Here is a 22,669-nt window from a genome sequence, read left to right as displayed (position 1 = left end):
TCATGATAGACACTGGGTTTTTTTCTCAATGATCGCAATGTCCATGCCTTTGACCTTAATGGAAAACTAAGCTGTGTTATCCTGGGAGTTTAGTGCAGCAGCAGAACAGCAGCCTGAGCTTGTTAGAAAAGAGTCAGTTAGTATAGGTGAACACAACAAAATATGGCCTCTGACTTTTACAGCAACCACCAGAGATACTCGTCAACAGACAAAACAGGGACACAAACAGACATTTACAATTTGTCTCAGTGAAGGACAGACTGGCTGACTTGTCGTGGAGGCAGTTTGACCACAGGGACCACTCAATATTGCTAAAAACTGATTCTTGCCCTGAGGATTTGCTTATTTAATATGCCTATCATAGCACCTGATTCAGCAAAATCAGACTGAAACCTGATTCAAGACTTGCAGTAGTGCTGGGCCGGCGGAAAATGTTCCACCTACCATCAGAATAAAGACACGCTTCCTTAATCCCTTCAACAGAGTGAATAAGCATCAAAATATCAGCTTCAAAGCGCAGCCGTACAGAAGGTGTCTCATTAAGTGCTCTATACCACGCAAAAGAACCAAAGGCGGGCCGGTATGTGAGGTCATCTATTTACAGAAGGAAAGCTATTTGGCGGCCATCTCTCCAACAGATCGACCTCCAATGCTGCTGTTATAGCATGCTCTAGAGACCACTCCCTCTCTGCAGCCACTTACATGTTACACACTGTCACGGATCCATAAGGCAATGCAAACATCATGCACCGCGGAGCAATTCCAGCCCAGTCGCTCACTCCCACATTTTTTTTTTTACGATGATATACTCTTTGTTGTGCGTGTGTTATAGCCGGCCATTTAAATTAAAATTTAAATAGTTAAGGGGGTTAGTGGGAACAGCATTTCATACAAGCAAGCTGAAATGCGTCAGGTAGACTGGAGGAAATGGGGAAGATAGAGTGAAAGAGCTTTGCATGCAGTTGGGAGAGCAAGCAAATGATTTGGATGCATTCAGCGCAATGAACGTCACTGAATCTTTCCAAAACATTAAAGAATATCGCATGCAAACAGAAACGTTTTAGCACTCTAAAGATGTTTTTTAAAATACAGCACAAACATACTGATTTTGTTCAAAGGTCACATAACTAATCTGAAATGGGAAAGCATGCTGAATCATTTAAACCTTCTCTCCAAGAAGATACTATGAATGAGCCAAACAACTGGATTCAAAACATATAGCGAGTCAAGAGCGGGGTAATTCTTTTGACTTCAGCTCCAATTTGGGAGAATGTGTTGCTTATTTTTGAGTAAATACTTTATTTCGTCATTTCATCAGAGACGTCTGATGAAATGTTTAATGTTTAATGTATTTTTGTCACATTGTTATAAACCATCGAGGACTTCTGTTGTGTTTTCAACACATGGTTTATCATGACTTTGAAGCCAAACCGAGGAAAATCAGCCCTCGTTTCTCCTGAGCTGGAGAAACACCCTTTCAGGAGGGAGGAGCACAGCAATTCTTCATAGTAAAGGTTTCACTCAAGCATTTGTGGACCAGAGTTCGGTGCCTTGTTTAAGATGTTGAATTGGTAAATGCTGGATATGGTTGAAAGTATAGTAACAAAACATTTAGCAAGCCGCTGCACCAGTCCACAAATTTTTGAGTGTTTCAGGCAAGGAGAGCAGGATGTGTGCATTAAAGGAGGAGTGGGAGTGGTGTTGTTGATTTCAGCGTGCCCCGTGCACAGGCTTGTTGCCGTGGATACCTCTGCTTGCGGCCACCGTGAATCCGGAAGAGACCCCGTTTTTTAGAAAGGAGTTGACTGGGAAGACACACAAGGCAGAGGGAGAGAGGGTGAGGGGGAGAGAGGAGTGGAAGAAGGGAGGCGGTGAAGGAGGCCAAGGAGTTCTGGGACACAGCCTCGGTACGTGGTTAACACGTGAGGACAAATCGTAGCAAGGAAAAAACAGGGAGAGAGGGTGAGGTGTGAGATCTCAATATTCCAAATAGCCCTTTCCCCTCCTGATCTTGTTGCCTTACCTACGCTGGGAATATACTCCTGAGAGGCAATTTTGGATTATGGAGACACAGTCAGTGAGAAGTGAGGAGGGTTTGAACCAGTAGGTGGGGAAGGATCATGCAAAGGCTGTGGGTAATGTTTCACCTGAGTATATTCATCAAGACAGCCCATTAAACACTATGGTTTTACAGCAGCTCCTCAAATCAAAGACATTTCTACCAGTAAAACTTCTCTCATCTCATGCATGCATAGGTCCAGTACATAATCAGCCCTGTATTACCTTGGCCTTTGATAAAGCTAAAGAATCTAATGCAGCAAATCCGCTCTAACTACGAATACCCTTTAATCTACAAGCACAGCTCATGACTTGAAGAACAAACCTGCATGGGGCTTCAGCCTTCCTGAGAACAGATGAAGGATGGAGGATGGATGGCATGGAAAAGATATGATGGAAATAAAGGGAAAGAAAGAGGAAGACAGGAAGAGGCCAGTGAGTGAACAGCGGGAGGCGGTGGAGATGGCAAGAGTAAGAGCTTAGCAGACAAAGATGCAGAGAAGCATGGAGGAGGGCCTGCAACACAGTGGTCTCAGATCAGCATTAGTGAAACGTTAGATTCACAACACATCCGTGCAGAAAGCTCCGGAAGCAGCTTTGTACACCTGTTGAATGTATTCCTCTGTAAGTCCCTGTTGTTACTGTTGTGTTTGGGTGCCTGTGTGTGAGTGTAGGTAGACTTTCGGCCACCTGTCTGGATGTACTGTGAGGCTGTGAGAGGTGGCGGGGTGCGTACCTGTCCCCCGACAGGTAGGGGGAGCTGTAGGGCCGCAGCCCAGACAGCAGCGTGAGGTAGGAGTTGTGGAGAACCTTCTTGGTGTTACGCTGTCGCTGGAGGTGACTGAACAGTAGCGTCAGTTCTCTGACACCCCCACGTGCACAAATAAACACACACACAAAAAAAAGAACATGGCAAATGAACAAAAAACAACAAAATATGGAAAAACTCACAAAAAGGCCAAATCAATGGTCCAAACGCTCAAAAGAAGAGGGATACTTGAGAGGAATAACGTGTGAAAATCTGAATTTAAAGGAGCAGTGTGTAGGTTTAGTTGGATCTAGCAGTGAGGACTGCAGAATATAATCTGTTGAAACGTCTTCCATGGGTCAAACATGAGCTCCCTGTTAGGATTCTTTGAGTGTTCATTGTTCAGGAGGTTTTTATCGGGAGCCAAATTATCTGCAGAGGGCGCTTCCTCTCCAAAACAAACAGACCCGTTGATCTAAACTGGTAAAAACACTAAATAAAGCAATTTCACATTTAAAAACAGTGTATTGAGCGGCTGCTTACAACAGTGGCCGATGCAAAAACATGAAAATAGCCCCATCTAGAGCCAGTGTTTGATTTGTCTGTTCTGGGCTACTGTAGAACACATGGCGGTGTGACATGGTGGACTCCGTCGACAAGGACCTGCCGCATACATAGATGTAAACGGCTCATTTTAAGGTAACAAAAACACAACAATTCTTATTTTCAGGTGATTATAGACTAAAGAAAACATACTTTTTATATTACATTCCATTTCTGCCAATATATCCCCTAAATCATACACACTGGACCTTTAAGATGCAGCACAGTGACAAGTTTGATTTGAGTTTCTCATGTTACCCTCCTTTTAAGCAAATAAAAATTAGTCAAATTAATACATAAATGCAAAATATAAGAAACCACTGCGTAGAACAAAAGTAATGAAGATATAATGGAATAGTGGTGGCAGAGGCATTTGAAAGGGCTCATATTTAATTTAAAAATGAAAGGGAACCCCATTCCTTTTTATTTAAACCACCACTGCAACATTAACTAAATAGAGTTCTTGATGGACAAAATGTGGGAACTGTGTGTGTATTAAAAATATAAATGTATGAGCAGGGACATAAATTGTGATGCAACTCTCAAATCTCTGTCTGCATTTATTACAACACATCAAACAAATGCCCGAACACAAATTGCTGACAGTTGAATCTACTCAGCGCTGAAACTGTAGACGGATGGGAGCGCCTACCTGAACGACGGCAACATGCTGTCATAGAAGTACCATGTAGCAGTCAGATAGGAGTGTTTAGCATCTGTAGAGTAGAGACGCCATGCAGCCTAATGAAGGACACACATACAGAGAAACAAATTTTTAGAGAGACCAATATTAAAATAGCCTAAATGTCTCTCACTGTGGTCGTTACCTGTATCAGGTTGGCAGCGGGCATCCTCCTCTTCTCAAAGTGCTTTTGCCGATGCTGCTCTTGAACCTTCAAGGCAAAGCCTGACCCCAGAATTCCCTGAGGGTCAGAGGTCAAATCAAAGTCAGGAGTGGAGTCACTGGCAGGGCTGTGAGTAAATATATAGGTGTGAATATAAGGGAGACTTACGGCGGGCAGAGCAAAGAAAGAGACTCCTAGAAGAGCAAAGCCGGCAGCTAGGAGACGTCCTTGCCAGGTGCGAGGGGTTTTGTCACCATAGCCAATAGTAGTTAGAGTAATCTAGGTTGGGTGAGAAAACATACATGATCTCACGCAAACATACAATATGATAGGTCTGTGTGCATGTTGTATTTTTTACACCTGTCACGTCACATGTTTTGAGAGTGTCCAGGGAACGTCATATTTCAAAATCATGTCACTGTAAAATTGTGTTTGCTGATCTCTATGTCATTGTCTATATTCCTACTCCTGGACCGTGACTCCTTGATGGTTGTCTCAGAAAACAATCTTAAAGATTTTCTCCCCTCTTTTCCTGTCTGTGTCTACTCAAACTATCAAATAAAGTAAAAAAAAGCTAAAAACAAATAACCTTAAAGTGTGAGCAGTTTCATGTGGGAACTATTGTCTTTCTACTGAACTACAACTGCCATCCATATCACCGCACAGACGGAAGCATGTATCTACTGCTAGCTCAGCCAAGGAGGATGCCATTAATGTTTACATCTCACGCTGCGACAAGTGACGAGGTTGACAGGTGTAGTTCAGTAGAAAGAAAATAGTTCCTACATGAAACTGCACACAACAAGGTCTGTGGGTTATCTTGAGTAACTGGGTCATGATTTCTGGAAAGAGACATTGCTGTGGAGTTTTTCAAATGTAGTTTTTTGGCGCTTTGAGCACCAGAAGCTGAGTGTCATCTATTACATTTAAGTGATGGCAGACATCTCTACAGCTGATATCTCCAACACTCTGCAACTGTGGTTTTGATTTTGGGCAGAACTGTCCCTTTAAAATAAGAACATCTCACAATCCTAGGACACTGCTGATATTTGAATGTAATTTCTTTGGATAAATATTAATATGAAGTAAATCTGGAAAGCTCTGAGTGGACCTCATGAACAAATACAGCTGTCGAGGTCTATATACTTGTGATCTTTGTTACTGCTTGGTTCTACCATTCCCAGAGGTCTTGTTTCATATCTCTATATATCTATCAATAAGACCATTTTGATGACAAAAGTTAAATATTTCCTTTTTAGATCCTCTGTGCATGTGTGTGTTACGCAGTACTCACAGTCCCCCACCAGAGGGAGTCTGCATAGGTGTTAAAGTCTGAGTTGATGTCTTTCTCTGCCAGGTAGACGAGGAAGGAGGCAAAGATCAGGACGAGGAAACCTATGTACCACGCTGTAATCAACTCCTGAGAGAGAGACAGAGAGGAGGAATCAATCACACCTGTCAGCAGCAGCAGCAACAGCATCTTCACCATCATGATCCCTGCTGTCATTACCGTATCACTATCATCATTATTGGCCAAATTCCCGTCATCATCACATTTGGCATCCACTTTGACTTGGCTGCACAGTTCTGCTTAGACAGCTGATGCATCACTTCATCATCATTGCCACCATTTGTGTTCTGCAGCCGACCGATGGGTGTCAGGTGTTTCGGTCAGCACAAAAACTAACAACTAATTGCCCAAAATTAGCAGCTAAAGGGGAGTTTGGTGTTTGAGGGCAGGGGATGTAATCAAGTAACAGCTGGTCATCAGTAGACTCACCACGTATTCCTCAGCAGTGAGAGTTATTAAGTTATTTATCCCATTAGAAACCATCATGAACATCGTTGCCAGCCTTTAAATAACCCTCTCCCTCCTGCTCCTATAATAATCCATGATGCTGTATGAGGCTGCCATGCATTACTTTACTTTTCATTTTCAATGTCTGCACAACTAACCACTGTCTACAAATGTAGGTCGTTCATAGAAACTGCAGAAAGTGTGTTTTTGTAGTGAAGCATGTGTAAAGAAGAAGGGCTATATTTAGCAGGCTGTCATTCCCACCTTGCTGTGAGCGTAAACCACTGAGCCCAGTAGTTTCCAGGTGCCTCCCCGTCGGTCCATACGAACCATTCGCAAGATCTGCAGGAAGCGCATGCTGCGCAGGGCTGACGTGGCGAAGATGTTGCCCTGCGTCCCAGCTGCTATCACTGCCAACGATGCCACAAATACTATGAAGTCTGTGAAGAAGTTCAGAAAGGAAACACAGACAGAAGATGTGAAGATAAGTCATTATGAAGTGGTAACATTTCAATTTGCTTACAAACGCACAAACAGGATTTATGTACTATTCACACACACACGCACGCACACACTAACCTATGACACAGAAGGGCTTCCTGGCAAATCTCAGCCGTCCCTGCCATCCACGGTATCTGCAGCAACAGCCAGCCGCCCAGATCCTGATGAAATACTCCAACCCAAACACCACGATCATCACAAACTCCTTCACACATACACAAACACACACACACACACACACAGGTCAGTGACATGCAGCAGTCAAGTGAGCGTATTGTTTGATGGAGCATCCAAACAAATGTTCCCCCACCTACCCAAGAGCTCTTTTTTTTGTTTGTATGTATCAGTTGTTTAGCAAGTGTCGCCTAAACAACACATCCAAGTTATTGATTGTATTTGAAGGTGCATCGTGCAGGATTCAGTGGAATCTGACAGTGAGATTGCAGATTGTAAACAACTGGATACTACTCTCTTTCTAAGTGTGAACACAAACCTATAGGGGCCTTCACTTTGACGTAAAAATGTGAATGGCCTTCTTGAGAGCCAGTGTTTGGTTTTTCTGTTCTGGGCCTCTGCAGGAACGACGTGGTGGGCTCCAGGGAAGAGGACCTGCTCCTAGTGTAGGTATAAAGGCTCATTCTAAGCTAACTGGGCTGTGGTGATAGAAGTCATTGTAGCATGTATGGCATTGTTTAGCCTACAATGTTTCTAATATGCAATTAGCCAACTTGGACAAATCTTGGTGGGAATAGATGGGAAATAAGCACCTTTGTTGCTGGAGAACCTGACGACACTTATTGCTGACTGAGATGATGTGTTGAGTAAAATCTTGTGGCTAATAAACTGCTTTTGTAGTTGGAAGAAGTCATCAAAAGATAAAGTTAGATGTGGCGATACTCCCAAACAGGGGCAGAGGCCTTTTTCTTGTAGCATTATTCCCGCCTCGCAGTCTGTCCCACCAGAAGACTGACCTCTGGTGGCGTGAGCTGTGCATTACACTGCATTGCCCTAATACAGCATCTCCGTACCAGTTTAATAGAAAAACTTTTTAAAGCGCCATCTTGGTGTTGCAAACAATAAAGTGAGTATGGCAGCATAAAAAGTTAAAAAGCATAGAGTATGTCACATATGATGAAAAGTAATTTCTCTTATTTTTATAATAGCATGGGAAAACACCTCCTCATGCTGCAGACGAACACTCATCATATTTCAGTCTGTGAGAAACACTGATGAACGATTTATATGTCCTACACTCATGACATCATTTTAATTAACCTCCCTGGAAAATTATAGGCTGAAATGTCAAGAAACAGATTTGTGTTTTCAACACTTTATTTATTTTTATGTTGGATTAAATCAAAAGATTAAAAATCAAAGTTATACCATAACAGTCACATCCTATTAACACGCCGCTCAGTCAGTTTACTCTCTCTTTGTCTTCCTTACTTTCCGGTTTCTGGACTGTACGGGCAGTTTAACGTGCACTGAACCAATCCGTCATTAGAGCCAATGTTCGTGTAAGTAAAGTCCTCTAATGGCTGATTGCCTGCTAATGGCCGCGTGATTGATCGACAGAGTGAACAGAGGGAATGTGAAAGTCAAGAGACTGACCATTAAATAGCACGTAACGATGAGCCAGGTGGGAAGAGAGACGGAAGGAGGAGGAGGAGGAGGAGCAGTTTGAGAGAGGACGATTCAGGTTAAGAAGGAGAAAGCGAGTGTCCATTACCTTTCACTAAAGCAGCCGGAGCACAGAGGAAGAGGGGAGATTATGGGATAGCTATTAGGATTAGTGGATCATGTCTGTGATTTCCTGCGCAGTCAACAACACCTGAATCCTCCCACCTGCTTACATGGCTGTCTGTGAGTCCACCGGCAGACAAAGCAACACGTACGTAAGCGCATATGCTGCAGTAAGTGAGACGGCATGTATGAAAGGATAGTATATGAAAATGGATGCTGAGGTAGTCATATGTGTGTGTGAGAGATAGGGGAGAGGTCTCACCAGGATGAAGAGGCCTTGGTTGGCGAACTTCTGGTGGTCGGGGATGGTGGAGAACACAGACAACACCAAGCAGCTGAACACCAGCAGAAAACTGAAACACACAGTCACGTGCAGGTCAGTAAACACATTTCAAAATACACCACATCAGAAATAAGAACACACTTGGGTTTCATTAATCCCTTCAGAGGAAAAACAAAGGGACTAAAACTCATTAAAATATGCTTTGTTCACTCTCTGAGTGTTTAACCAACAGGGAAAAACAAAACTGCAAATAAGCCGGAAAAGATTTGTTGATCCATAACGTAATAAAAGCACAGCAAGTCATATACGGTCAGTGGCACAAGAATCAGAGCAATGTAACAGGTTTAGTTGTTTTATGTTAATGACAGTACTAATACACAGTAGCTGTACCTGAACATAGTGCATGTGAATACAGTGCATGTGAATACAGTGCATGTAGAGAAATTGATCTGTTGATATATGGTATAAACAAAAACTAAGTTAAAGTCAAATTTAAACAAAAGACAAAGGTCCTTATGTGCACATTTATGCTCAGGAACATTTCCCTGAGCCCTAGAGACCGGCCACACCAGAGGAGGACAGACATTGTTTGTTGTGTGAACTTAAGCTGGAGCAGATGATACGCACTTTTGTTTTAATTTCCAGTCCACGAGGACATAAAGTGTGTACTTTTTAATAAAATTGCATTAATCTATGTTGATTTCTTTTGGGTGGATGACTTTGAAAAACTTGAACAGTGCTTCAGGAGGGGAACCTTTTGTGTGGCAGATTTTATTTGCAAAGTTTGGGAGAAAAGGCAGAATACTTTGTTCAAGACCAAGCTTCAAAATATCCTTTAAATTTGAAATGAAAATGTTTACACACTGCAGCTGTTCTTTTGGTGTCCTAGAAACTCATAATGTTGGGCACTTTGTGTGCGTGACACAAAAATAAAAATCAAATCTATAGTTGTACTGAAGCAGTTGATGCCAGCCTTACATCAAACAACTTTTTAAACTCAGTCCCAGCTGTCTTGAGTGAGTCTTTTTTTGTCTTGCTGTTCCCACAAAATCAAACATGGTTAATGCTACTTTAAGTTTGTAATGTTGGCTCATGGAAATAGTGAAGTTAAATGACGTGAGCATATTTAACAACCAATAGCGCTCTCTCTGGCACCAAACAAGAAGAGGCGCAAGAACATGAACAAGTCTTGGTTCTCTTGGAGGCTTGGGCAAGAGTCTGTATTTAATTCTGCGTGTATGTGATCCACCAACCAGCCCTTATTTTTGTGTGAAATATTAATTTTTTAAATGTTCTGCCTCTCATTCCCATGATTTCCCCTTCCACTAAGATAGCACAGTTAACCAAATAAGGCTGGTAGCAAGTTGAGGCGACAAAATCCAAAATGTAAAGTTTGTACCCAAATTCGTTTATCTTTATGGATTATATTGATGCCAAATTGATAAAATACTGTCGACATGTGATGCCTTTAATCTTGTGTTTCTACAGTTAGGCGTTTTTGCGGAAACATAAGGAATTGTTAATATGTCATATTTCTCAAAGGAGTTTAGCGCAATACCTTCCATTAGGAGCAGGATGGGAAATGATCTTAAAAGGAATCTAACTGTAGTCTTGCAAACACTAAGCCTGCAAGAACTCCAGTCTTTGCAAAATCTTATAGTGTGTGACTAAAAAGTCACATTGTCTTTACATGTGAGAAGACTCAAGTCTTCAAAAAGTCTTTTGGAAGTCTTCTAGTGTATGGTAGACATAACTCTTTTCAATGACAGTGTTAAGCAGCATGATGCTCTGTACTGTACGATGACTGGTATTGTACCACTGGGAACCTGCAGGTCTGCTTGGACAAAAATTACTGTCCCACACAAGTAATGGCCACTTCAGTTCGAGGGCTTCTCCAGAATAAAACACGACATAAATTCTGGTAAATTGTGTCTCATGTTCGAGGTGCTCTCATGTTAGTTTAAACACTTCATCTTTTCCATGACACAGGAGAAGTGAAAGTCTCCACTGGACAATCTTCATCAATAACTCGGGTTCGAGACGAGAGAGGAACAATCACATCAGTTTCACTTCTATCTAACATCTCTTTAAGTTGCCAAAAGTAGCATACAGCTAGTACATGGGAATTCCTCTTTTAGAAAAAAAACAAGAGGCATGACAGTTCCCTCGTGGACAAATGTTTTTAGGAACAGGTCACAAACTACCTGTCATTTTGCACGGTCTGTTCAGAAAACCTCTCTCTAAGGGTGATGCATTAACTTTAACTTCAAAGGAAAAACATTTATGTTGGAAAAAGTGCGCTCCTGAAAAGAGAAATGTTGGCACTTATGTAGCAACCGACGCACTCTGTCCCACTTAACCAGTGGAAAAAGTTATTGTTAGATGTTTCAGTAGACCTGTCGACAGCAAGATTAAAAGGAGGAGCAGTGTTACTAGACAGCAGAGAGGTGGCATTTCATTTCAGGTGAGGTTAGGATATAATGCCCACGTTGTATTTTTACTATCTTTAAATAATTGCATGATCAGTGAGATTTCATATCATTTTTTATGATGTGCAAATAATTTTTCATGGCTTTACATGATTGTTAACACAGTTTTGTATGAATCGTGTAATATGACAGGTGATTTGTGCTCCTGGTAATAGTGGGATAAAAAAAGAATCCACATTTCTGTGTTACTGTAAGCATCACAGGTCAGGTTGAGTAACTTTAACCGGCACTCTCATTAAAGGAGAACTTTGGTATTTTTCAACCCAGACCCCCCTTTTCTCATGTTTTTTGGTCTAAGTGACTCATGGAAACTGATTTTTGATATTGGTCCTGCACTGAGCGAGAATGCTGCAGGTGGCAGCTACGAAACAGGCTGCACTGTTACCATTAGGGCAGCTGCGCCTTGTCAATTTACTTCTATTACAAGTGCTTGTTTTTGGCTGAGGCTCAGATTGTTATTATGAGTGTCTTACAACATAATGGAAAGGACACTACAGAGAAATGAAAAAAATTTTCACTACCTTTCACTTGCTAAAGGAGAAGGGTGTTTTCCATTTTGTTGAAATCAGCTAAATACTCAGCCATGACCTTGAAAATCCTTTAGATAACAGTAAGCTATGCCTCCTGTACACCCACACAACAAACTATTACCGGCACTCCTCTCTACGACTCTCACTAAAACAAGTCTCTGGAAACAAGTCACCTCTAAAAGTCAAATCTCACCTCTCATGAGATCTCAGAACGAGACTTCTCGATAGCGAGGCTTTGACACAGAAAAGACTAGAACAAGCAAAAAGTGCAAAGAACATTTTATTTCTCTGTAGGGTAATTTACGTAATGTTGTAAGACACTCATATCAACAATCTGAGCCTGTCATTGGCAAAAAAGCACATTTAGTGGATATAAACTGATCGGGTGCACCTGTGCCGAGTGGTGACATGGTAGCCTGCTTTGCCGCTGCCAGCTGCAGCCCTCTCATTCACTACTGGATCACTTTAAATGATTGTCATTCCCATGAGTCAATTAGACATAAAAACAGTTCCCTTTAAAGATCAGCAGGTACTTGAGAACAAAAACAACCAGCATTCAAGAACCAATATTAGGTCAGACAAGCAGCAATTAACTAACAAATATGACTATTGAAAATAAGAGTCATAAAAACGTCAAATAATAACACATCAAAATGTCCCATACTTTCTTTTATTTCCTATGATTAATACTGTGACAGGTACTGGATATAGTTCTGTGTTTCCTACATTTTGTATCAGGATGTGACCTTTTAGTTTTATCTACAAAAAATGTGGTCACATATTTTTAAAAAGGGACTATTCATTCAGTGCCCAAATGAGAGTGAATAATAGCCGTTAAAACTGAGCTTACTTTAGTCACCATCTATCACAGTGGCTGACAAGGCAGTCAAAACCCTAACAGACCCCTGAAAATATACTGTGTACTGTAGTGTTGGTCATCCCTTAAATGTTTGCTGGTTTAATCCATCAAACTCTTTGTGTATGACACCTTTACTGCAGCTCAGAGACAAGAGCCGAAGCACCTTGACAAAATATCTCTGACCACAGTATCATGGATGACAACACGTTGGGTAAAAAGAACAAGAGCTGAGAGAGACAGAAGTGAGAACACACAGCAGCACTGCCCGCTGGCCCGCTCTCTGTTCCATGTGAACTGCAAACAGCAAGGCAGGATTAGCCAGGTGGCAGCTGCTGCTCCAGCTGGTCTAGATGTCAGAGCCCAAAGTTAGAGAACACCTGTTGGACGCTAAACCAATTCTCATGGTCTCACACAATGGTGCCCTTTCTCTCCGATTAGTAATGTGATCAACAATTCTTTTGCTTGGCTAATGTGTGTGAAAATAAATCCATTTTCAGAACTCACATTGACAAAGGTGCTTTAAAAATTGAGTCAACAAAGCAGTGATGGACAACTGGAATACACACAAATACAGGACTGTCATCTATATAATCATATGCTGCCCCACCTGTTGAAAATAATTGGAGACTGACACACTCAATTTGTAAACTAGGTAGTGGTATCTTTGGAAACTCGACAACCTAAGGCATCCATTGGTACCAACCATGTTGGCCTGGCTTGTCGGAAAGAGGGCTGTATAACACTCCAAAGTTAGGCTAAATGTGATGAGGTAACAACTGGCACGACCATTTTCAAAGGGGTCCACTGAACTCTCACCTCAAGATATCTAAATGAAAATGGGTTCTATGGGTCCCCATGAGTCTCCCCCAAAATTACGAAGGCTTTTACCCAGTGAATGTCTTGTTTCTTACAATCAATCTACTCCTTCAAATTAAAGCTGTGTATTTGTCGTTTTAATGAAAAGGACAACCAACCTATTTGAAGAACAATGTACATGTACAGATACACAACACATCAAAACCAAATTGTTCTGAAACCCCAAATGTTAACTGTACTGGTATAACTATAAAAAATAAACCAAAGTAAAACAGTATGCAATTCCTTAACTCTCACATTGACATGGTTTTTAACTGGCTTATACACAGTACTACAACAGCAGAATCAAATTCCTGAAATTCAGTTACAGCATTTGGTTTCTGCTGTGCCACCCCAAGATTATCAGTTTCCCCTCCTGGCCACCGCCATGAATGAAAAAAATGGCACAAAAAAAGGGAAACTAGGGAAACTAACAAAATGCTACATCCATCAGCAAAAATTATGAAGAAGAGGAAACAATAAGAAAGACTCATTTCCTGTCAAACTAAAATCCAGACTGATGTGTTGAGAGGAAGAGTGAGGAGGTTTGACATGTTTGTCTTGCATCAGCCCGACACCAGAAGTGATTGAGGACAACAGGAAGGACGGATAAGAGAGATGTTGGAAAAGTCTGATAAACAGTGTTTACTGTAGATCCACTAGTTTTGGCGCTAACTAGAAATGTAACTAATTACTGTTGACATGGGTTCATTTGTCGTTACTTTTGTCTTGATCATAACGCATATGCACAGTCTGCGTCCTGGATTTTTCCATCACCGCAATGAATGATGTGAAATAGTCAGTCAGCATTATGATGCGTTCACATTCACATGAATTCAGGCAGACCGTAGACGTATAACACTTTCGCAAAAAAACAAACTGAACAAAATGGCAGGACGTCAAAATGAAATACGCATGATGGAGTAATATCTATAAATTGAAATCATTCTGTGTCTAGCATTTTATCGAAAAAGAGAGTAAAACAGAGTATTAAAAACTGACTTGTGTTGCGTGACTTGAAGGCCTGCTATTTCCCTAAAAACTAATTACTTTCATACGCAGCAATTGGAACAGTAATTTGACTACTTTTGAGAGAAGTAACTAGTAATTATTCCAAATTAATATTTTTTAGTAACTTGCACAACACTGCTGATTAGAATAAGATATTAAATATATTTGTAATTCATACTTTCAATCTGTAAAGCCTAAATTCTGTCATCTGCATCTTAAACCTAAAAAAGACACTAGACAGGAGTCGGTGAATGAGCAATTTCTCCCACTGTTTTTGTTTCGTTTGCCTGGCTGGCCGCAGTTTCCAGATGGTGAGACACTACTCATAGAGACAAAGTAGATCTTAGACAGCTAGAAAGACACCGTACACCAAGCGTGAATAAACAGACACCCCCAAAATTACCACTGTATATTTCTCAGCCCAGTGATGCATGCACAGAGGAGAGTTTGTGCTTCAGCCACGGCGGAGTGAGTTTGAAAAAAACCCACTCAGATGACTCTCTGCAAACAATGCATTTTGGTCGTTCATCAACTGAGTAATGTGCTGACTAAACTGTCTGTCTTTTTCCCCTCAATTAACTCAAAGCGCCGTGTGTATTTCCATAAGGAGGAGATTAGTCGGGGCAGCATCTCAGGTGGTTTCTTTCATTGACTTGTGCTTTATGACAGGAAACAAGTCACAGAACAGATAGCCAGATCGACAGCTTGGCTTTTACAAAATGCAGACGCAACATTCCCGTAGAAATAAGTTATGAAAGCAACTCTGCGTTTGCCTGAATGTAATACAATCCCTCACTGTACATACAGTAACTCTAAAAACACTGCAATGAGTTACTGCCAACACAGGTCACCATATCTGTTTATGCAGCCAGTTTGCATCATCACAATGTAGAATTCTGCCGCGTGTCGTGCAACAAACCTCTCAAACCTCATCTGATTCAGACCACAAGCCACAGGCGGGCCTCAAATCACAGTATCTGCCAAACTCACATGTGGCTGCAAAATACCACTTACAATGACACTGAGAGTGTACCAAAGATGACTGATGGTGATTAATTATGGAATAAGGAAGGTTATATTCTATATTTTTATTATTGTTACTTCATCAGACCAAAACCAACAATGCATTAGTACATCTCTAAATACGTCAAACCTCCCTGGCCTGTCTGTGGCTCTCAGCCCCACGCCCATTGGTTGCTGCTAAATTTTCTAAAAGCAAGATTTGAGCTGAGATTAATTTGTGTTTTAAGCACTTATTTATAACATCTTGAATTACTAGCTCGCAGTTGTGTGCATCAGTAAACCAGTGAAGTTGCAGTTTACATCCATGTCTATCCAGACTCACACTGTGACGGCCCCTCTGCTTGGTTCCTTTGCTGTGTCTGTGCTTTCTCATTCCAGGGATGCGGAGCTTGAGTGTAATCAGTGTCACGAGACACACCTGAGCCCGGTGTGCCCAGTGTACAATACCACACCTCATTGCTCTGTGTTTTTGTTTCCGTACAGTTCACTTTTACTCATTCAGTCCCATCACTACTGTCTCTACAGATTTCTCTCATCTATTTGTGTGACCTGTTTGTCTTATTTCGATTACTTTTGAGGTTAGTAAATCACTTTAATTGTAAGTTTACCCATGTGTCTCCTGCTTTTTTTGTCCAGGCTAAAAGCCAGGCCGTGACAACTGTGGCCCTGACAGTGGACAATGCTTCAGATATGGATGCTTCACAAACATCTTTCCCTCAGCAGCATAGGAGGTCTATACAATCACCACAGTTTCAAGGTGGACACCAATTATTAGAATCACTGATTCAGTATGCGACCAAATGTCTCCCCTTCTGTTCCTGAGTTATGGTGCTGAATAATGCCCAACATTATGGCGTTGCAGTGAAGTTGACCTTTGACCTTTTGGACATAAAATGTCATCATGTCATCATTTTTTCCTCTGAGACATTTGTAACATATTTTGTCATAATTAGTGTAAGAATTATTGCATTGTGGCCAAGAACACGTTTTGTGAGGTCACAGTGACCTTGACATTTGACCTTCAACCACCAAATTCTAATCAGTTCATTCTTGAGCCCAAGTGGACAAATTTGAGAAAACTCCCCCAAGGCCTTCTTGAGATATCACGTTCACAAGAATGAAATGGACGCAAGGTCACAGTGACCTTTGACCACGAATGGTCCAGGGATGGACTAGCCATCGGGAGTACCGGGAGAATTCCCAGTGGGCTGCTCTAGTGTGGGCTGGTAGAAAGCTCTTTTCTTTTCTTTTTTTTTTAAAATTTATTTCAGTTTTTGGCTCATCGGCCCACAGAGCAGAGAGATGATGGGCTCACAGGTTTGTGTCTCATCTGAACACTGGCCAATCACGGCCCACCCCCATCCTACTTGTCAAACCTCTACACACCACTGTGATCTTTATAAGGAAGTAGGATGGTCCTCCCTCAGTGTAAGGAGGGCCCAGCATCGCATATTGTTAAGTCAATCTGCTCTCTACTCCAATACCATTCAGCTAAGTAGTGGTATTTGGGGCTGGTATGTTAATGTATTGAAGGGGAGTACAAGGATGAGGGAAGTCCAGCTGATTGTGGTGGGCTGGTCTGGGCAAAAGTCCAGGGCTGATTTTATATCTCATTCCAGCCCTGGTTTAGTCCAAGTAGACATCTGTGCCAACTTTAACAAAAAAAAAAAAAAACAACTCACGGTGTTATAGAGATATCATGTTCACAAGAGTAAGACAGACAAGGTCACAGTAACCTTGGCCTTTGAACACCAAAGTCTAATCCTTGAGTTTAAGCGGATGTTTGCGCTGAATTCTAAGAAATTCTTTGAAGGCATTTCTGAGATATTGGCTTCATTAGAACACAGCCGGACAGGCAGACAACCCAAAAACATTATACCTCTGGCCACGGCTGTCGGCGGTGTGGAGGTGTAAAAAGTGACCTGACAACGCTCACCTCTGCTCATATCTGCTTTGTTGTTCCAAATGAATGAATAAATGTACAAATAAACAAATACATTATTCAAATAAATTCATAAATAATAAAACTCATGAGGAGACATTTAGGCCAATGCGTGACGCATGTAAAGAGGGAGTCACATTTCTGCTGAGGGCACACTTTCACCCGAGTACCTCCATCCACCATCCACCATCCCGTCTTCCTTTCACGGAAATGTCAATTAAAAGCAAAGCATCAGTTGAAATCCACCAAATCAGCAGGGTTGGTCTCATGGGGACATCCGGAAAAAATCTGCTCAACCCTGAGTGCTTTACTGACATGCCTCAACAAAATATCCACACATTGAAATATCTCACCTGGAGAAGATTTCCAGTCTAGCATTTAGAGAGGAGAGAAAGTAAATACCAGAACAAATATTGCTCTCATGGCCAAGACAACAAAAGAAATCACTGAATATCTATTTCGAGGTAACGATCACAATGCCTCCGCTACGCATAGGATAGTGTTTCATCTGGTACAACTGGCCTGACCATGTGACCTAACCAGGGATGAGGGGAGGATAAAGTGAAGTAAAAGCCCATCTCATTATACGCATTATTAATGGACATGTTAATGTATAAATGCACTGCATGTCATGTGGCAAATCAAAGAGGCTGTTGTGATATAATGAATAAAATAATTTATGAAAGTCAGAAGGAGGAAGAGAGGTTTACTGTAAGGCTGTCTGCATTAGTAATTGCTCCAGAACTTTTAGAAAAGAATAATGCATGCTCTGCTATATACACAGAATATCTGACTTTTCTCCAAAAGCTGGCCGAGTGTAATTTGTCTCGTGGACACTGTGGAGGATCAGGAAAAATGCAAGCACAGTGAGACATAGAAAGAAAGAAGATAGGAAAGAAGGAAAGAAAGAAAGAGTACACGTAACTCTTTGTATATATACAGTTGTTATTCATTCACATCCCAGGTACAGTATCCCTCCCCTGAAACTCTAACCGATCACTGTTACACGCCACAAGCCTCTGTATGTATAAAGTGCACACAATTTGGCTCACGGCCTGCAAAGCTCCAGAGGGCCATCGGGCTGCTGGTGAGGCCAGACAACAAATAAATGTACAGATTGCTTTTAATGGAGGCTAAGCCGGGCGCTTTTACTGCTATTTTCCTGTAAGCATACATAAGTGAGGAGGGAGGTCTCACATCACTGTGACTGGACTGTGAAAACATTTTAGTGAGATAAATAGGCATAACCAGTGCTAATAAACATATATGACATTGTGTATTGGTGCATTACACAGTATGTAAGTGTTTATGAGATTAGCACTCTCCGCTCCGTGCCAGTCAGCACGCCTGGCAGAGGGAAGCTGGACTGTGGGAGAGTGCACCTTTGATTCAATCACCGCTGGATGATAAAGCAGCTATCAGTTACACACAACAGAGGAGGTGGAGGGATGAAGAAGACTGAGAGGGGAGATGCAGAGAAACAGATGAAACAGATGGCTGATGATTCAAAGAGAAAGAGTGATGCCATGAAAAGAGAGAAAAAAGGTGAGGGGTGACTTAAAGGGGGTCCTGAGGTCATGCCACTTCACCTGTACATGTAAGTGCGTGTATGTGTATCTGCGGCGCCAGTCCTGATCAATGAGGCTTTCAGGAATTGACCCGCAATCTGTGCACATGCTGCAGTTGCACAAACACGCAAACAAAAGGAGAAAAACGCACACAGTCCAATTATTGAACACACACTTGCAGTGACACCTTCCACAAGGACACACACAGGTAAACACATAGACCCGCTTATACAAACAAACCTAAAAAAGCTCAATTAGAGCACGAGATGTATTTATATCCGAGGCTAAAAGACATATTAGCTTGTGTCAAATCTCACCTTGGAAACATGTGTTCAGTGTTTACAAAAGTGCACACAAACCTTTCCTACACAATGCTAACAGCATCTAACAAACAAGCATTAAAGAGAGGAGCTCTGGCTGGAGAGGGGAGGAAAGAGGTGAGCAAGTGGGGGAGTGTTTGAGCAGAGAGAGAAGGGAGGGAGAGGAGAAAGAGAGGAGGAAGGTGGAAACAGTAGAAAGATATTAATAGCATTTCTCTCTCCTTAAATAGCGACTGCAGGCAAAATGTGCGCAGGTAGGCTGCAGAGCACAGCGCAGCACAGCTCAGAACAGGCCGGTCTCCCAGTTACTCCCTCCTCCTCCTCCGCCGCCTTCTTCTGGGACAGCAAACTTTTCACATCAGGAACAAAAAAAAAAACACACACACACACACACAAACAAATAAGAGATGAAAAGTGCTTTTTCACGAGGAAAGAAGCTGAGTGAGCGATTCAGTGGCTCTCGTACTGGCGCATGCCCTAGGAAGGGGTGGTGGTGGGGGAAGTGGACCTGACATGAGTGTTGTGTAAAAACAAGAGGAATGTGCTTGTTTCCCTCTGAATGCACAACCTTCAGGAATATTACGTGACTAGATCGATTATTTACATAACGGTGAGAAACAGCGTCGTGTCACAAAAGGTGCAGCCTGGGCAGTTTGCATCACACAACGACACTAGCGGACACTTCCACACAAATAATTTGCTTTATTACATACACGGACTCCTCACACGACACAAAAGTGCCACACGCTCTCCTTCGCAGACACACTACCTACTGTTCAGGCAGATGATCTCACACACACATTCACACACTCAACAAAGAGCCACAGACTGCCCTGCTGTTCCACTGTCTGTCTACAGATGATGCATTTCAAACAGAGTGCCAATTAGACTGATACATTTTCCTTGCTGGAGAATGTCACTCCCAGTCACAGCAGCCATGAAAGTATCTGCCATCGACACACACACACACACACACACACACAGTGCCTGCACTCTCACTCAGCCAGTGTTACATCACATCATAACTGAGTCCTTTGTTCCCTGCTTTTGATTCATTGAAACTAATCCTTTAGTTGCACAACGCGTCAGGTAAACACAAGACTTCTTCCCTTCGCTGTGTGTTTGTTCCTGACCCCTGCATGCTGTGATATTTAAGTATCACCCACAATAGATTAAGGCTGCGGTACTTGCAAAATGAAGTTCCTGGAGTCTTTTAACCAGCTGCGAGGACCTCAGTGATTTATCAGCGCCTTCACCCAATACAAAGTAACATTTCAGGGACTCTCTTCCAGAGAATGAGGCTTAATTACACACAAAAAAATCCATGAATTCCAAGTGACATTTCCAATAACTACATTTTAATGGTTTCTTTTGGAACTGCTTGTTTCCTGCTTTTTATAGTTTCAGGGCATTATGCCAAGTGTAATCATTTTGGAATAATTAGACCACAAGCAGGACAGAAAACACTTGATCACTTGTTAACTTCCATTCTCTTGGTTACATTGCATAAAATATCCAACTTAATGAGCAGTTTTTCTTGAGATATACTATGCGGGATTTCCTCAAAAAAAACAATGTATAGACTCATACAGAAGTAATCTCTCTCAATCAGCGCCGAAAAAACTAAACGCAACTGTAGCGAGGCCAAACGCCAAACAAGAGTGACTCTGGGGTCAGCTTTTACTTTGACAAACTGTAACCAACAATCCTGCATAGTACCCCTTTAACTATGGAGTCTTAAAAATGTTTTAATAGAAGTGAAAATAAGTTAGAAGCAGGTTGAAGGTTGTTAGTTTAAATCTTTAAATCTAAATAGTTTAAATCAGCAGCTAATCAGGTGGGACGGTTGTTTCTAACTCCAGTCAACAAGCCTGACTTGAGGAGAGATATCCATCAGAAATCCTGTCCTTTCAGCAGCTACTTTTTAAGATCATGGCTGGAGTCAATCCCAGCATACACTGGGTCAAAAGGAGGCTACACCTGGACTGGTGGTCAGTGCATCTCAAACAGAAACCTTGGAGTAACATGTCAGAAACTCTAAAGGAGTCAGTAACATTTAAACAAAGCGATTGAACATCATCTGAAACCTGCTCCTCTCCTCATCTTCCCAAAGTCAGAATTATGAAAGATGCATCTGACTTTCTGAAACCGATAATCTGATGAGCGCGCCCATTCAGTGCACCAGGACTAAAAAGACGTGCGGAAGCTACAAACTTTCTGGAGAGAGAGATCAGAGAGATGGTAGCCATTCAGATCAAGCATCATGTCACGTTGTAGTTTATTAACACGTTGATTTTTCAGCTGTAAAATGTCCTGTTCAGTATCTGTTTTGATTACAAAAAAAAATGTAAGGGACCTGTATCAACACTGTTTGTTGATGTCGATTTTTTTTTCTCCAATCAGTCGATAGCTCTGCCTCAAAAATTCAGTATTGGTCAGACTGTACTTCCATCTACACAGAGAAAATATGCAAGACATGACCTTGGTGTCTTCAGTGGCAGTTACAGCTCTGACAGGAATTTCACTCCTTGAAACACATAACAATCATCTTGGAACACAGTGTATCCGTCCACAAGTATCAAGAAAATGTTGCAAGAAAAACTGATGTGCACAGCAAACTAGAGAAATGATACTTCACTTGAGAGAAGAGGCTCAGCTCAACACGACAGGAGTTGTTGACATGTATTTGCAGGGTAGAGGAACATCATTTGTGCACAATATACAGTAATGTAATCTGGTGCAAAGGTAATATAAAAGTACTACACCACAAACTACACCCTCGGAAATTACAAGAATACATTTCAACTACGCTGTGGATAACACATGACGAGCTTTAGGCAGAAAAACCACCTGGTTATGGTTGGGAAAAGATCATGTTTTGGCTTAAAAAACTCACATACCCGCTTGGAAACATGGAAACGTGGCACTATCCTTGGAAAAACAGTGACAGGTCAATAAAAAACAATGGTTTTTGTGAGATTTGTTAACGGTGGTCTGTAGCTTGGCAGGCATCTCGCCTATGTGACATGCAGCTCAGTTAAATCTACTACTTCCTTTTAGAAATGTTAATATGACACTAATGAAAAGTGCATTTGGAGCGTATTTGTGGTTCGCAGAAACGTTAAATGCACACATTTAATTCTGGTGACTGGGCTAATTGTATTAGTGCAGAGGCTGCTTACACACACAACTAAATGTATAGCCTATTATAGATTCACGCAGCATATGAGGAGCGTACTCAACACTGGTGGTTTCCTGTGCCTCAGACACATGACTCTGTGCAAGTATGTGGTACAGATGGTTAGAGACTGAGGAAATATGTCCAGTGTGGTCACATATGTAACCAATAAATGGAGTGAAATAAAGAATAACCACAGAGAATAAATCCACGATGTTAGAAAGGTTTCATGAGGGCTGGACAAGTGTGTGTGTGTGTGTGTGTGTGTGTGTGTGTGTGTGTGTGTGTGTGTGTGTGTGTGTGTGTGTGTGTGTG

The 22,669-nt window shown here is 41.7% G+C and overlaps 1 protein-coding gene across 3 annotated transcripts in view; it reads right to left on the bottom strand.

Annotated features, from left to right (window-relative positions):
- The window catches only part of LOC126384003 (potassium voltage-gated channel subfamily KQT member 4), a 63,177-nt gene that overhangs the window by 15,102 nt on the left and 25,406 nt on the right, over positions 1-22,669 (bottom strand). For 2 of the 3 annotated variants that reach the window (XM_050034802.1, XM_050034803.1), the window contains exons 2-9: positions 8,559-8,649; positions 6,632-6,758; positions 6,317-6,492; positions 5,549-5,674; positions 4,423-4,533; positions 4,237-4,332; positions 4,062-4,150; positions 2,795-2,920 (exon numbers count right to left, since the gene is read on the bottom strand). In XM_050034802.1, coding sequence (XP_049890759.1) covers positions 2,795-2,920; positions 4,062-4,150; positions 4,237-4,332; positions 4,423-4,533; positions 5,549-5,674; positions 6,317-6,492; positions 6,632-6,758; positions 8,559-8,649 — 942 coding nt within the window. Of the gene's footprint in view, positions 1-1,748; positions 1,806-2,794; positions 2,921-4,061; positions 4,151-4,236; positions 4,333-4,422; positions 4,534-5,548; positions 5,675-6,316; positions 6,493-6,631; positions 6,759-8,558; positions 8,650-22,669 lie in introns of all 3 variants that reach the window. The other variant, XM_050034801.1, reaches the window with a different exon arrangement.

Source organism: Epinephelus moara, chromosome 22 (genome assembly GCF_006386435.1).
Source record: "Epinephelus moara isolate mb chromosome 22, YSFRI_EMoa_1.0, whole genome shotgun sequence".
NCBI classification, from domain to species: Eukaryota; Metazoa; Chordata; class Actinopteri; order Perciformes; family Serranidae; genus Epinephelus; species Epinephelus moara.
Note: the sequence above shows the minus strand (reverse complement) of the source record. Positions and strands in the feature narration are given on the sequence as shown.